Source organism: Ranitomeya imitator, chromosome 2, assembly GCF_032444005.1.
Source record: "Ranitomeya imitator isolate aRanImi1 chromosome 2, aRanImi1.pri, whole genome shotgun sequence".
Taxonomy (NCBI): domain Eukaryota; kingdom Metazoa; phylum Chordata; class Amphibia; order Anura; family Dendrobatidae; genus Ranitomeya; species Ranitomeya imitator.
The window spans coordinates 765,155,775-765,171,319 of record NC_091283.1 but is presented as its reverse complement, the minus strand read 5'-3'; the positions used below and the strand labels follow the sequence as shown (position 1 = coordinate 765,171,319).

At 47.4% G+C, this 15,545-nt stretch overlaps 1 protein-coding gene across 1 annotated transcript in view; it reads right to left on the bottom strand.

The window, feature by feature from the left end:
• DNA2 (DNA replication helicase/nuclease 2) overlaps nt 1-15,545 on the bottom strand; it is a 69,572-nt gene that overhangs the window by 1,921 nt on the left and 52,106 nt on the right. The window contains exons 15-20 of the mRNA XM_069753438.1: nt 13,164-13,357; nt 6,395-6,484; nt 6,108-6,309; nt 5,906-5,995; nt 2,006-2,188; nt 939-1,084 (exon numbers count right to left, since the gene is read on the bottom strand). Of these exons, the coding sequence (XP_069609539.1) occupies nt 939-1,084; nt 2,006-2,188; nt 5,906-5,995; nt 6,108-6,309; nt 6,395-6,484; nt 13,164-13,357 (905 nt within the window). The remainder of the gene's footprint in view (nt 1-938; nt 1,085-2,005; nt 2,189-5,905; nt 5,996-6,107; nt 6,310-6,394; nt 6,485-13,163; nt 13,358-15,545) is intronic.

Here is a 15,545-nt window from a genome sequence, read left to right as displayed (position 1 = left end):
CCACAACTTTTTCTTCTTGGTATTGCAATTTCACCGATGAGTTTATATTCCTACAATGTGACACCACAGAAAAAAAGATAACCTATTAGGAGATAAATCCCAGTGGCCCTATATCAATGACCGATCCCCAGCAACATCGTACCCAGACAAATTACCACACCCTACACCAGAGAGATCCACAGTCTCACTTTTCAGTAAAGAGCCCTCCATCTATGATTAGTGATGTCTTTCCTATAGATGTAGAGGATGCCTTCATAGATTAGGCTACTTTCACACTTGCGTCGTTTGCTGTCCGTTGCAATGCATCGTTTTGGGGAAAAAACACATCCTGCAAATGTGCCCGCAGGATGCGTTTTTTCCCCATAGACTAGTATTGCTGACGGATCGCGACGTATGGCCATACGTCATGTCCGTCGTGCACTGGATGCACCGTCATCATGAAAAAAACGTTCAAGGGAACGTTTTTTCGTACATCGGGTCCGCCATTTACTACCGCGCATGCGCGGCCGGAACTCCACTCTCTCCTTCCCCGGGAATTTACAATGGGCAGCGGATGCGTTGAAAAACTGCATCCGCTGCCCACGTTGTGCCAAATTTTCACAACGTGCCAAGAGTGTGCAAAGCAGTCATCAAAGCAAAGGGTGACTACTTTGAAGAACCTAGAATATAAGACATATTTTCAGTTGTTTCACACTTTTTTGTTAAGTATATAATTCCACATGTGTTAATTCATAGTTTTGATGCCTTCAGTGTGAATGTACAATTTTCATAGTCATGAAAATATAGAAAAATCTTTAAATGAGAAAGTGTGTCCAAACTTTTGGTCTGTACTGTACACAGTATCCCATCTTTGCTCTGACAAGTATTACCCATTGTTAGTTACGCACTTGAATTTGTGTACTTGCCGTACAGTGCAAAAAACACAAAAAAAGGATATGAGATTATCAGTCCGAAGATGACAAATCAACTTCTCCAGGGAATCAAAGCGGCACAGTGTAGGAACACAGCCGATCATTATGAGCTTGTGCTTGGCTCTTGTGAGGGCCACATTCAGCCTCCTCCAATCCTTCAGAAGATCTCCAAGCTGCTTAGAAAAAAAGTTGTAGAACAGCGATGAGCGAGCATGCTTGGATATCGTGTTATCTGAGCATGCTCGGGTGATATCCAAGGGTCTTAGACGTGCTCGAGTAATATGCTCAAGTCCCTGCGCCTGCATGTCTCATGGTTGTTAGACAGCCACAACACAAGCGGGGATGGCCCGTTTGTCAGTAAATCCCTGATTGTGTTGCGCCTAACAATCGGGAGACATGCAGCCGCAGTGACTCGAACATATCATCTGAGCACGCCCAAGATACTCTGATAACACCCAAGCATGCTCAGATAAAATGATGTCCGAGCACATTCGCTCATCATCACTATTGTAGAACAAATTTAGAACTTTTCTCACATCAATTGAAAGTTCCTGGGAGCAGAGTCATCTATCCTGACTATGCATGTTATGTTGATGCAATATTAAATATATATTTTAAAACTCAAGAAGTTCTCAAGTTTCTAGTTTTTGTGGCTTTACACATGAAGTATGGAATATCTGCAAAGGTCACTGAAACCTGTACTGTATACACTGGATGCCGTCACATGTCCAAACTTTGCATGAAATCTATCGTTTGGCATTGACATTATACCCCAGGAGTCTTTCCCACTCTTCCTCGCCGCTCCTTCAGTACATTGCTACATGTCCTGCACAACGCTCTAAAATCACAGATGATCTACACATTTCACCACAAAGCATTCTGTTCCAATACCAGTAGGGTCATAAAGTCCATTATGGGGAGGAGGGGGGGGGGGGGGAGAGATGGGAGATAACCTTCCCATTGAGCGCATTTTGGGGGGATAACGTTCAAATTGAGCACATTTTGGGGGGATAACCTTTACATTGAGCACATTTTAAAGGTAGAACGTTTCTTACTGTGAAACCAAAAGATTTGCAGAATAGAATGAAACTTACTTTCCCGTCATTATTGCTTCTCACAAAGGACAAGATGATTATACTTTTGTCTCTTCCCTGGTATTTGTCCACAGTGTTAACCTCTACAACGCTGGATGATAAGTTCGTAAAATAACTAGAGATCACTTTTAACTGCTGCCGATACGGAGCGATGATCCCGATATCTGAGGGCTTGCATCCTGCCTGGTGACGGAGAAGAAATATTGCATGGTTAGAATGCATATTCTGAGACACAAGGGCTGACTTAGCAAAAGAGGCCACTTACGACAACCTATGATACAATATTTAAAAAGGTGCTGTGCTAGTAGTGGACAACCCCTTTAAGTAATGCAATGTGTTATGTGTCCAACCAACCCACCTCTCCTCACTACTACTCCCCTCCCTCTGTAAATACCTTCATTTGTTCCCAGTTTCCCCATGGATCCAGTTCAAACTAATATCAAAGCCGTCCATAATCTGTCTCCTCCGTATATCTGAGAACTAATCTACCGATACCTTCCCACATGTCATCTCGAGTCCACACGTGACCTCCTTCTCTACTCCACTCATACGTTCCTTACCCAATCGCCGCCAAGACTTCTACCAAGTGTCTCCCATCCTGTGGAATTCTGTGCCCCAACATGTGCCATTATCTGCCACATTCGTAGCTTTCAGACAGAACCCGAAAACCCATCTCTTCAAGAAAGCTTACAGCCTACCACTACTCCGATACCTCCTCGCCACCACCGGAGCTGCCGCAACCACCCAACCTCCTGTCTCCTTCCCCATTACCCTGTAGACGGCCCTCTCCCCTCTCTGTCTTTGTTAGTTTGTTCACTGGAATTTATATTTGTGCTTTGTATGTAACACCTCCTTACGTACAGTACCATGGTTTCAATGGTGCACAAAAAATAAACAACATAGTAATCTATATCTATATATATAATTGCCTAAGGGTTTTTCCGTCTGTCTGTCTGTCTTTCTGTCTGTCTGTCCTGGAAATCCCGAGCCTCTGATTGGTCGAGGCCGCCAGTCTAATTGACACTTCTATATTGATCAGTCCTCCTGACACTTCTATATTGATCAGTCCTCCTGACACTTCTATATTGATCAGTCCTCCTGACACTTCTATATTGATCAGTCCTCCTGACACTTCTATATTGATCAGTCCTCCTGACACTTCTATATTGATCAGTCCTCCTGACTCTTCTATATTGATCAGTCCTCCTGACTCTTCTATATTGATCAGTCCTCCTGATACCTCTATATTGATCAGTCCTCCTGACACTTCTATATTGATCAGTCCTCCTGACACTTCTATATTGATCAGTCCTCCTGACACTTCTATATTGATCAGTCCTCCTGACACCTCTATATTGATCAGTCCTCCTGACATTCTACATTGATCAGTCCTCCTGATACCTCTATATTGATCAGTCCTCCTGATACCTCTATATTGATCAGTCCTCCTGACATTCTACATTGATCAGTCCTCCTGACACTTCTATATTGATCAGTCCTCCTGACACTTCTATGTTGATCAGTCCTCCTGACACTTCTATATTGATCAGTCCTCCTGACACTTCTATATTGATCAGTCCTCCTGATACCTCCATATTGATCAGTCCTCCTGATACCTCTATATTGATCAGTCCTCCTGACATTCTACATTGATCAGTCCTCCTGATACCTCTATATTGATCAGTCCTCCTGATACCTCTATATTGATCAGTCCTCCTGACATTCTACATTGATCAGTCCTCCTGACACTTCTATATTGATCAGTCCTCCTGACACTTCTATATTGATCAGTCCTCCTGATACCTCTATATTGATCAGTCCTCCTGACATTCTACATTGATCAGTCCTCCTGACACTTCTATATTGATCAGTCCTCCTGACACTTCTATATTGATCAGTCCTCCTGATACCTCTATATTGATCAGTCCTCCTGACATTCTATATTGATCAGTCCTCCTGACACTTCTATATTGATCAGTCCTCCTGACACTTCTATGTTGATCAGTCCTCCTGACACTTCTATATTGATCAGTCCTCCTGACACTTCTATATTGATCAGTCCTCCTGATACCTCTATATTGATCAGTCCTCCTGACATTCTATATTGATCAGTCCTCCTGACACTTCTATATTGATCAGTCCTCCTGACACTTCTATGTTGATCAGTCCTCCTGACACTTCTATATTGATCAGTCCTCCTGACACTTCTATATTGATCAGTCCTCCTGATACCTCCATATTGATCAGTCCTCCTGATACCTCTATATTGATCAGTCCTCCTGACATTCTACATTGATCAGTCCTCCTGATACCTCTATATTGATCAGTCCTCCTGATACCTCTATATTGATCAGTCCTCCTGACATTCTACATTGATCAGTCCTCCTGACACTTCTATATTGATCAGTCCTCCTGACACTTCTATATTGATCAGTCCTCCTGATACCTCTATATTGATCAGTCCTCCTGACATTCTATATTGATCAGTCCTCCTGACACTTCTATATTGATCAGTCCTCCTGACACTTCTATATTGATCAGTCCTCCTGACACTTCTATATTGATCAGTCCTCCTGACACTTCTATATTGATCAGTCCTCCTGACACTTCTATATTGATCAGTCCTCCTGACACTTCTATATTGATCAGTCCTCCTGACACTTCTATATTGATCAGTCCTCCTGACACTTCTATATTGATCAGTCCTCCTGACACTTCTATATTGATCAGTCCTCCTGACACTTCTATATTGATCAGTCCTCCTGACACTTGACGATGATGTCATAAAGGACGTAGATATCCCGCGTCTCTGATTCAGCGACGGGCACAGTATCGACGTAGATGTCATAATGGTTGCCATGGCGACGATGATGTCATAAAGGTTGCCTCGACCAATCAGCGACGGGCACAGTCTGCCGCGAATTCTGGAATCATCATTGTCCATATACTACGCTCTTAGGCTCCTATCTATATATATAATTGTCTAAGGGTTTTTCCGTCTGTCTGTCTGTCTGTCTGTCCAGGAAATCCTGCGTCTCTGATTGATCGAGGCCGCCAGGCCTCGACCAATCAGCAACAAGCACAGTATCGACATAGAAATCCCGCGTCTCTGATTGGTCGAGGCCGCCAGGCCTCGACCAATCAGCGACGGGCACAGCGACGATGATGTCATAAAGGACGTAGACATCCCGCGTCTCTGATTGGTCGAGGCCGCCAGGCCTCGACCAATCAGCAATGAGCACAGTATCGACGTAGATGTCATAATGGTTGCCATGGCGACGATGATGTCATAAAGGTGGCCTCGACCAATCAGCGACGGGCACAGTCTGCCGCGAATTCTGGAATCATCATTGTCCATATACTACGGGGACATGCATATTCTAGAATACCCGATGCGTTAGAATCGGGCCACAATCTAGTATATATATAATTGCCTAAGGGTTTTTCCGTCTGTCTGTCTGTCTGTCTGTCTTGGAAATCCCACGTCTCTGATTGGTCGAGGCCGCCAGCGCCGATGATGTCATAAAGGACGTAGACATCCCGCGTGTGATTGGTCGAGGCCGCCAGGCAACGGGCACAGCGATGATGATGTCATAATGGTTGCCATGGAGACAATGATGTCATAAAGGTTGCCTCGATTAATCAGCGATGGGCACAGCGACGATGATGTCATAATGGTTGCCATGGCGACGATGATGTCAAAGGTTGCCTCGACCAATCAGCGACGGGCACAGTCTGCCGCGAATTCTGGAATAATCATTGTCCATATACTACGGGGACATGCATATTCTAGAATACCCGATGCGTTAGAATCGGGCCACAATCTTGTTTTATGTAAATGAGATACTGGCATGTAAGTGGTGGTCACATGGCTTAAGCTTCACAAGTAGCCTAACCGACCTTTAGGAACAGAGATGTTAGTAAGAACACCAGCTTGGCTTCGATCCAGTTACTAATTCCGCATTTTTCTTCGGTTTCCAAAGCAGGGATCTAGAAGGGATATTGAAAACATTATAAATATGATCTTTATATATGTAGTAATAATAACTTATACTTCGGTAATTAGATTATCTTTTTATTAAAATAGCTTTTTGTGACATACCTTCTCTGTGTTAAGAAAGTAGACTGGGTTGCTCGGTTCCAAGACATCTCGGACCCAGACATTTTCGGGAGACTCCCTGAATTCCAGTTCCAGCTGCAGAGACTGGAGGCGAGGGAGTTGCACAATGGCAGCAGACACCCGCTCCGAGGCACATTCTAGCTGTCCTTCGTATACTAACTTATTGCTCAGAGCCATTATCTTACTAGAGAAGGCACAAAATAGCTGTCACTAGAACGCAGATGAAAGTTCACGTTGTATATTCACAATTTGTATCAATGACGCGTTACCTATTCATACGGTACTGCACATTCAGCTGCACAACAGCGTCCTGGTTCCTCTCCAGCCTCTTAAATAAACTCTCACTCATTCCCAAATCCCTGCGGAAACAAAGTTAGATTTCTAATTTTTCTTGTATACCTTTATCTGGTGGGCAGCACACAAAATGAGATTTTTGTGCACTCACCGTAAAATCTCTTTCTCTTAGCCTCTAATTGGGGGACACAGGACCATGGGTGTTATGCTGCTGTTCAATAGGAGGCGACACTATGCATAATCTGAAAAAGATAAACCATGGCTCCTCCTCTGCAGTATACACCCCTGGATGGCATTCGCCTTCTCCAGTTTTGTGCAAAAGCATTAGGAGGAATGTAACATGAATAACATAACCATGCCTATAAGGAGGCCACTTTATGCGAGCTCAAAGAACAATATGAGAACTCAACAGTAACAACGGCCCGTAAAGGGCACCAGGGTGGGAGGTGTGTCCCCCAATTAGAGGCTAAAAGAAAGATTTTACGGTGAGTACACAAAAATCTCCTTTACTCTGTCGCCTCATTGGGGGACACAGGACCATGGGACGTCCCAAAGCAGTACCAGGGCAGGAAGCAGTGGACGAATCTTGTGCAGACAGGCCCCTAAATTTGGGGCACCGCCGCCTGCAGAAACCAGTCTACAAAGGCTCGCATCCGCTGAGGACTGGGTATGAACTCTGTAGTGTTTAATAAACGTGTGTAGGCTAGTCCAAGTGACTGCCTTACACATTTGCTGTGCCGAAGTCTGGTGCCAAATGGCCCAGGAGGCCCCTACCGCCCGTGTAGAGTGTACCGTAATACCGGCCAGAAGAGGAGAATTTTTAAGGCGGTAGGCCTCTTGTATGGTGGATTTGATCTACCTGGCAAGGGTAGCTTTGGAAGCTGGCAGACCCTGGCGGTCGCTTTCCAGAAAAAGGAAAAGAGAATCAGACTTCCGGAAGAGCGCAGTCCTAGACACACATATACGCAATGCCCTGACGAGGTCAAGCGTATGCAGAGCCTTCTCCACTTAATGAACTGGACAAAGGGATGGCAGTGAAATTTCCTCATTGAGGTGGAAGTTGGACACAACCTTCGGAAGGAAGGATGGGACCGTACGAAGAACTACCTTGTCCTGGTGAAAGACCAGGAAGGGCCGTCTGCAGGAGAGTGCTGACAGTTCAGACACCCTGCGTAGCGAGGTGATTGCCACCAGAAAGACCACCTTCTGGGATAGAAGGCGGAGTGGGACCTCCCTAAGGGGTTCGAAAGGTGGTCCCTGCAATGCTGTCAGGACCAGATTGAGGTCCCACGTTTCTAGTGGACGTCTGTAGGGGGGAACCAATCGGGAAACCCCCTGAAGAAAAGTCCTTACTTGCGGCTTGTTAGCAATGCGTCTCTGAAAAAAAGCACTGAGAAAGCTGACACCTGGCTCTTAAGCGAGCCCAGGGACAGCCTGGTCTCCAGACCCGATTGGAGAAAACCAAGTACTTTGGGGAGGGAATAAGGGGGTGGGGTCTGGCCATGAGATTCGCACCAGGTAAAGAAAGCTTTCCAGGTACGGTAATAAATCTTGGCAGAGGCTGGCTTCCGTGCCCTGATCCAGGTTCCAATGACGTCCGGCGAGAGCCCTGCCTGGGTTAGAACCCAGGTCTCAATGACCATGCCTTCAAATTGAGAGCCCCTAAGTTCTGGTGGTAGAACGGGCCCTGTGATAGAAGATCGGGGCGGTTGGGGAGACGTCAGGGGGCGTCTGCTGTAAGTTGTAAGATGTCGGCGTACCATGTAAGTCTGAGCCAGTCCGATGTGATTAGGATGGTTGGAACTCCCTCTTGCTTGATCTTCCTCACCACTCTGGATATCAGGGGGAGAAGTGGAAAAATGTGCAGAAGCGGGAACTGGGTCCAGTCCTGAACCAGGGCATCTGCTCCGAGCGACCGCGGATCGTGTGTTCTGGCCATGAAGTTGGAGACCTTGGCATTGAAGTGGGATGCCATTAGGTCCACGTCCGGAGTTCCCCAGCAATGGCAGATCTGGCGAAAAATTTTGGGATGGAGAGACCACTCTCCCGAGTCCATTTCTTGTCGGCTGAGGAAGTCGGCTTCCCAGTTGTCCACACCCAGAATGTGGACCGCAAAGAGCACCGACCTTGTGTCTTCCGCCCAGCGGAGGATGTGTGTCACTTCTCGCATCGCCTGGATACTGCGGGTCCCTCCTTGGTGGTTCACATATGCCACAGCCGTGGCATTGTCCGACTGTACTCTGATGTGAGAGGCTGCCAGTAAGTGACGGAAGGCTCTCAACGCTAGGAGGATGGCGCGAATTTCCAGGATGTTGATGGGCATGGTCGCTTCCACTGGTGACCACCTGCCCTGTGGTGTAGGTGCACCGCACCCCAACCCGTCAGGCTCGCGTCGGTGGTCAGGACCTTCCATTGACTGAGAAAGGATTTCCCCGTTGCTAGCGAGGTTGGCTTGAGCCACCAGTGCTGGGACCTCCTGGTTGACGACGTTAGCTGGAACTCCCTGTTGAGAGAAAAAGGATTCCTGTCCCAGGACTTGAGAATGGCTAGTTGTAGAGGCCTGAGGTGAAACTGGGCAAATGGGACTGCTTCTATTGCTGCCACCATCCTGCTGAGGACTCTCATGGCAAACCGGAGAGATCGGGGGGGAGGGGGTGCGAACTCCTAGGCAGAGAGCCAGTGCCTTGTCCTAGGGAAGGAGCACCAGACCCCTGGAGGTGTCGAATAGCATTCCCAGGAAGGTCAGAGACTGACTCGGGGTTGGCGATGACTTTTGTAGGTTGACTAACCAGCCCATGCGACTCAGTGTCGATTGTGATTGAGACGCTGACCTCGCAGTCCTTGAAGGTGGAAGCTTTGATGAGGAGATCGTCCAGGTATGGAACGACTACTATGCTTCTGGAGTGCAGGACGTCCATGGTGGCTGCCATGACCTTGGTTAACACTCTGGGAGCCATGGAGAGTCCGAACGGGAGAGCCACGAACTGGTAGTGGTCCTGGTCGATTGCAAACCTGAGAAATCTCTGATGGGCGGGTGCAATAGGTATATGCAGGTATGCGTCCTGTATGTCTATGGAGGCGAGATATTCTCTCTTCTCCATGGACGCAATGATGGACCGAAGGGACTCCATGCAGAAGTGACGAACCCGTACATATTTGTTGAGTTGTTTTAGGTCCAGTATGGGCTGCACGCTGCCTCCTTTCTTGGGGACTATGAATCGATTGGAGAAGAACCCTAGGAAGCGCTCGGCGGTACTATGACTCCTTCTTGAAGAAGCGAGGAAACCGCTTGGTGGAAGGCACGAGCCTTGGCTGGCAGTTTTGGGGGAACAGAGAGGAAGAATCGGTTCGGTGGGTTGGAAGTGAAATCTATCTTGTATCCAGAAGACACTAGTTCATTGACCCACCTGTCTTCTGTAATAGGCAGCCAGACTTGCTGAAAGAACAAAAGTCGGCAGCCTACAGGTGGGATGTCTTCCGGAGTCTGAGTCATGATGAGGAGAAATGAGGAGAGTCTGAGTTTTTCCTCCTTTGGGCTTTGACTGGCCTGCTTTTGACTGCCAGGTCTTGTCCGACCTTTGCATCGACCGTGAGTTGTCCCTGCGTGGAGAACGGTTACGATTTTGTGCTGGACGCGAGACGGACCAGCCCAAAGAATTACGAAAGGATCGGAATCGGGTTTGGCTATGTTTCTTGTAAGTGCGTTTAGGTTTCAGTTGAGGGAGAGAGGTACTCTTACCCCCAATGGCGTTGGATATCATTGTGTCCAACTTTTCACCGAAAAGTCACCCACTGAGATACGGGAGGTGCGTGAGGGACTTCTTTGAGGCTGCGTCCGCTTTCCATTCCTGCAGCCAGAGAATACGCCGAATCGTGATGGCGTTTGATGCTATCCCCGCTACACCCCTTGCTGAATCCAGAGCTGCATGAAGCATGTAATCTGCTACAACTACTATTTGAACCGCTTGGTCCGACAGCTCAGGAGCGGATGCTTGGAGGCCAGTTTGTAAATTTTGGGCCCAAGCCAGGATGGCCTTGGCAGCCCAAACTGAAGCGAACTTGGGAGCCAGGGAGGCCCCTGCAGCCTCGAAAATTGAACGAGCCATGCGTTCTACCTGCCGGTCTGCCGCGTCCCTTAGGGTTGAGCTATCTGGCAATGAAAGGAGGGTCTGTGCTGCTAGTGTAGAGACTGGGGGGTCCACTTCGGGTGGATCTGTCCATTCTTTGGTGTCCTTCTGTGGGAAGGGGTACCTCGCCTCCAAATATTTGCGATTAGCAAACTTCTCAGGCTGTGAGAGCTGCTTTTTTAAGGATTGCCTTAAACTTTTCAGAACTCCTTCAAAGGAAATCTTGTGTTCTGGGGCCTCCGGGGGCGGATCAGAAATGTCCAGCGCCCGATGGATGGAAGAGATTATGTCCTCAACTAGTGCTGTATTGCTAAGGGGAATTGGGATCAGGGACCCCTCCGTTTCCTTGTCTGAGTCACTGATGCCTTCCGAATCCTGTGTATCGCTGAGGCGTCCCCTGGTGGGTGAACTGGGGCGGAGGTCTTCTCTGGTCGGGGATCGATGCGGAGATCTGCATTGTGTGTCCCTGGTAGGGGACGGTCTAGGTGACCTGGAACTACGGTGTCTCTCCCTAGAGGGGATGACAGTGTGCTATGGGATGACGCAGATGAACGTGACCTGTGTGTCCGCTTACGTCCTGACCTAGACATGGATGTGCCCAGGACGTCATGTCCCGGAGCCGAGCTCTCCCTTTGCTGGGTAATGTTCATAGCCGAGGCATGACCCTGCAGAGCCTGAAGCAATGTGGAGGTTAGGTTATCTATAGACTGCATCATAGATTACCACATCTGAGTAGCCCATTCCGGCATGGCATTAGACACCGAAGCATTGGTAGGGGCTTCTTGGGGCTCCGACACAGTAGTCTGAATACAATCCCAACAGTGCGGGTACGTGCTGCCACTGGGGAGAGTGGTCCTGCAGGCTGTGCAGAATGCATAAAAGCAGTCCTGCCTGGTTTTCTTGGACCTTGAGCCCAGCATAGTGCGTGAGAGGGGTGGCTATGCAGAGGGCCCTACAGGGGTGGCTATGCAGAGGAACCTATAGGGAGTCTTATAGGAATATGGAATCACAGCCGAGTAAGAACCCCAGCTGTGATCTTACCCCACCAGTTTGCCCCTAGGTCCAGCACCGAAGATCCACAGTCCTGTGCCCCCTGGAGACCGGCTGGCCTGGACGCCGGGAGATGTAGGGTTAATCTTGTCCTGCAGCAGAAATGGCCGCCGAGGAGAAGGAGAAAGGGGGCGGAGAGCAGAGAAAAAGGCGGCAGGGCTGTGTAAAAACGTGCCCTTTCAGTCTCGATCCGCCCCCTCTATGACACTGTAGAGAGTCATATTTGTTATCCGGGGGGCAGAAACAAGGCGGCGGCCTCAGCTAGGCCGAAGCCGCGGCCTAAAGTACATGCCTGATGCCCAAGAGGTCCCCCCCCCCTGCTGCTGCCACAGAGACAGGCCGCAGGGAGCCCTGTGTCTCAGATGTGCCATGCCTGCCTGCACTCCCCCAGCCCCCAAAGGAGCCCGCAGCTGGGCTGGGGTCCCTGGATGCAGGCGCAGTGTGCTGGCCCATGCTGCTGGGAGCTGCAGAGTGGTGCCTGTACAGGCACTACCTGAGGCATCTCAACCTAATGCCCCCAGAGGGGGAGTAGGGAGGGTGCTGCTGTCAACTTCAGGGGGCTTTATCCTCGCCTCGACCTCAACCCAGAAACCAAAAGGAATTGGGGAAGGAGGAGGGGGGGGGTCTCGACTTTGAACCAGCACCCGAGGGACTGGGGAAGGAGCGACATGGGGAATAGCCCTACTTCAACCGGGCACCCTATAATAGGGGGCCGAGGAAGGAGCCATGCCGGGAGTCTCGCAGGAGACCCACTTTTCTTCATCTGTAGTCCCATCGTGGAAAAAAACGGAGTACGAAGTTTTAGGTGTGCCTCCTATGCGACATTAAGAAAAAACTGGAGAAGGCTAACGCCATCCAGGGGTGTATACTGCAGAAGAGGAGCCATGGTTAATCTTTTTCAGATTATGCATAGTGTCGCCTCCTAGTGGACAGCAGCAAAACACCCATGGTCCTGTGTCCCCCAATGAGGCGACAAGAGTAATTGGCATTATTTCAGATTTCTTATGTTCATCCAGGGTGGCAACTCAGTAGGCAAATATGTATGAGATACGTCCTGGCTACTAATATCCACATCTCAGCCAGGATGACCGCTACGGCAGAAATCCAGGGCTCAGGTTTATTTTAAAGCAAATAAAATTGAGTTTGGATCTTATTTTCACATATCAAAGTTGAGAATATTGCCCTGGCTCCCAGAAAAGCAAAAGCAAGTAGAAAAAAAAAAAAAAAAACTGGCACCAAAAGGGTTAAAGAAGACCGCCTCTGCATATTAGTCTTCATCAATGTGTGTAGTGCGAGTGTATTACACTCACACATCAACTATCGCCGCTCTCAGGGACCCAAAATGAAAAGAAAAAAAAAAAATCACCAACAATTCCTTAACAGAAGAGAAAAAAGGAAAGTAAAATTTATCAGCGCATAGGAATAATCCCGAGTGTATCTGTCTCTCTGAACTATTTATCTGAAGGCTATATAATAATTGATTGGGACCCAGTCACCATTACAACTCATCCATAAGAAGTGTTATCTGAAAAAAAAGACACGAGCAGCCATTCTGTACGGCACATACCTGGCTTCCATGCTTTGAATGAGTGGTGGTAGTTGTTGATGGTCGCCCACGAGAACAAATCTGTTAGCAAAAAATAAGGGACCAAGGCAAATTGGCTGACTGATCTGGGATGCTTCATCTATGATGCAGAAGTCAAACCTCCTTCTGGTGAAGATTGGATGATTAACACCCATGCATGTGGTCGCAACAACAGGCTGGTAGAAAAAAAAAAAAGTAAAATTATTTCACAGAATTTACAAAAATCTACCAATCTGCTGGGATTTTCAGAAAAGGCGTATTATACGGATGTGTGCTGCCTGAGTAATAATCAGACTGCACACAATGTAATTCAACAGGGCTCAGATCAGAGCTGTTTCACGCAAACAGTGTCCGCGTAGAAAAATAAATAACATTGCAGCATGCACTACTGTCTTTTGTATTTTAGATGAGACACGCCTATAATAGTGTAAAAAATGTGCCACAAAAATAAAAATCAGATCCCATATGGATCATTGGTATATTATCGGATATTTACGGATACTTTGCAATACCAACATAGGAAGCTAACTGATCATGTACCGTAACATTTTCAAATGTTGATGTAAAAAAAACAGATGCCACATGGCCTAAAAAAAACCCCAAACAAAAACAGGCACACTGATGCCAATACGGATAAAATCAAATGATTTCTCATATGCTTGTCTGACCTCAGTCTGAATACGTGAAGCGCTCTATATTTCTTTGCTTCTAATGGCGTTCATAGGAACGGTCATGATCGATCACTGCCCATTGTGAACATGCCAGTGATGAGCAAATGGTTGCTGATCACATCGTTTATGTGGGCATAAAAATCACTGACTGCAGCATTTAAATGGCTCCTCACTGCCCATTCAAAGGCCCATCGCCTCACCCTTGACATGATCGCTGGGTGCCGTTCTGTTACGGTGGAGGCTGAGGGCCTTCTTAAGGTCCCAAGTTGCCGCCATCCATAGGCTTCATAACGAATGATAAAAAAAATGTTTTTAAAGATTACTTTTAAAAATATTTTAAAGAATAAAAATTTGATTTGACCCTCATGTCGACAGGAAATGAAATAAAAGCAAACATGTGGTATTCACACATATGTAAAAGTCCAAGCTATAAAAAGTATAAAGTTAACCTGTACTGTAAAGATAAAGAAAAGATTTGAAAAGTCAGTATTACCATTTTTCAATCACTTCACCGGTTCCAAAAAAATTCCACATGAAAGGGATTAAAGTGTTATATTTATCCCCAGAATGGAAAAATAAACACACAAAAAATCTATAGCTTGCCATGCGGAAAAAAAAAACAAAAAAAACTAAAAACCAAACAAAAAACCTTCAGACGGCTTTAATGACTGAAAAAAGTTACAGATCTCCAAATTGTGATTTTTTTCTGTACGAGTTTGGCATCAGACCGAACTACAAAATCAGATTGCAGTGTAATTTTTTACCGCACATGAATGCTGTAAAAATCAAACCCGAAAAAAAAACACCAAATGGTGGAAATGTTTTTTTCTCCACCATTTTTCTCCAGATATGGAGTTTTTGTATCCTTGTTTTTAAGTGCATGAAATGGTCAAGTGATTGGCAGCACTCATATCTACAACACAAAAAAATGAGGAAGCGTAGAGCCGTATCGAAGAGAAAAATGAAGGGGGGCGTGTCCTAGCTGGCCATGTGAGTGGAAGCAGGGAAGAGTGCTCCTGCTGCCATAAGGACAAAAATCCTGCTTTAACCCCGATTTTCGGGTAAACTCACCTAAATCCGGCTGGCTGAAGGTCCGGAGAGTGCAGCGGTGCGGAGCAGCAGGTCCGGAGTCGGCAGCGATGACCAGGAGGCGGCAGAAAGACGCTGGCACCAGCGATGCAGGAGCCAGCCAAGATGGCTCCGATGCTAGGGAGGACGCCGAGAAGGAGAACGCCGCATGTCAGCGGCGCATGGAGGTGGCCGCAAAGCTGCAGCAGTATGCCAGAGTGGAGGCTGCTGAGGAGGCAGAACCAGGATCTGGAGCTGGAGCTGACCAGGAGGAGGAGGAAGCAAGCAAGGCTGAGCAGCATGAGGTACAGAGGGGGAAGGAGAGAGGCAGCATGGCTGGGGCTAGTGGGGGACCTGAAGCCATATCACAGGGACAGGAGCCGACTCTTAGAGATGTTATCACACTGATCTCTTCATGTCAGCAATCCCTGAACTCCTTGGCCCAGCAGATGCAGGAAGTTAAAGGGGACACTGCACAGATTAATGCGGCTCTGCAGAAAATGGACAAACGTATAGGAGTGGTGGAGGAGAGGGTGAGCACGGCAGAAGATCACATAGTTAAGCTACAAAAAGCTGAAAAGAAGTTTGCCCAAGCAATAGCCGAGCTCGCTGCTAAAAATGAGGA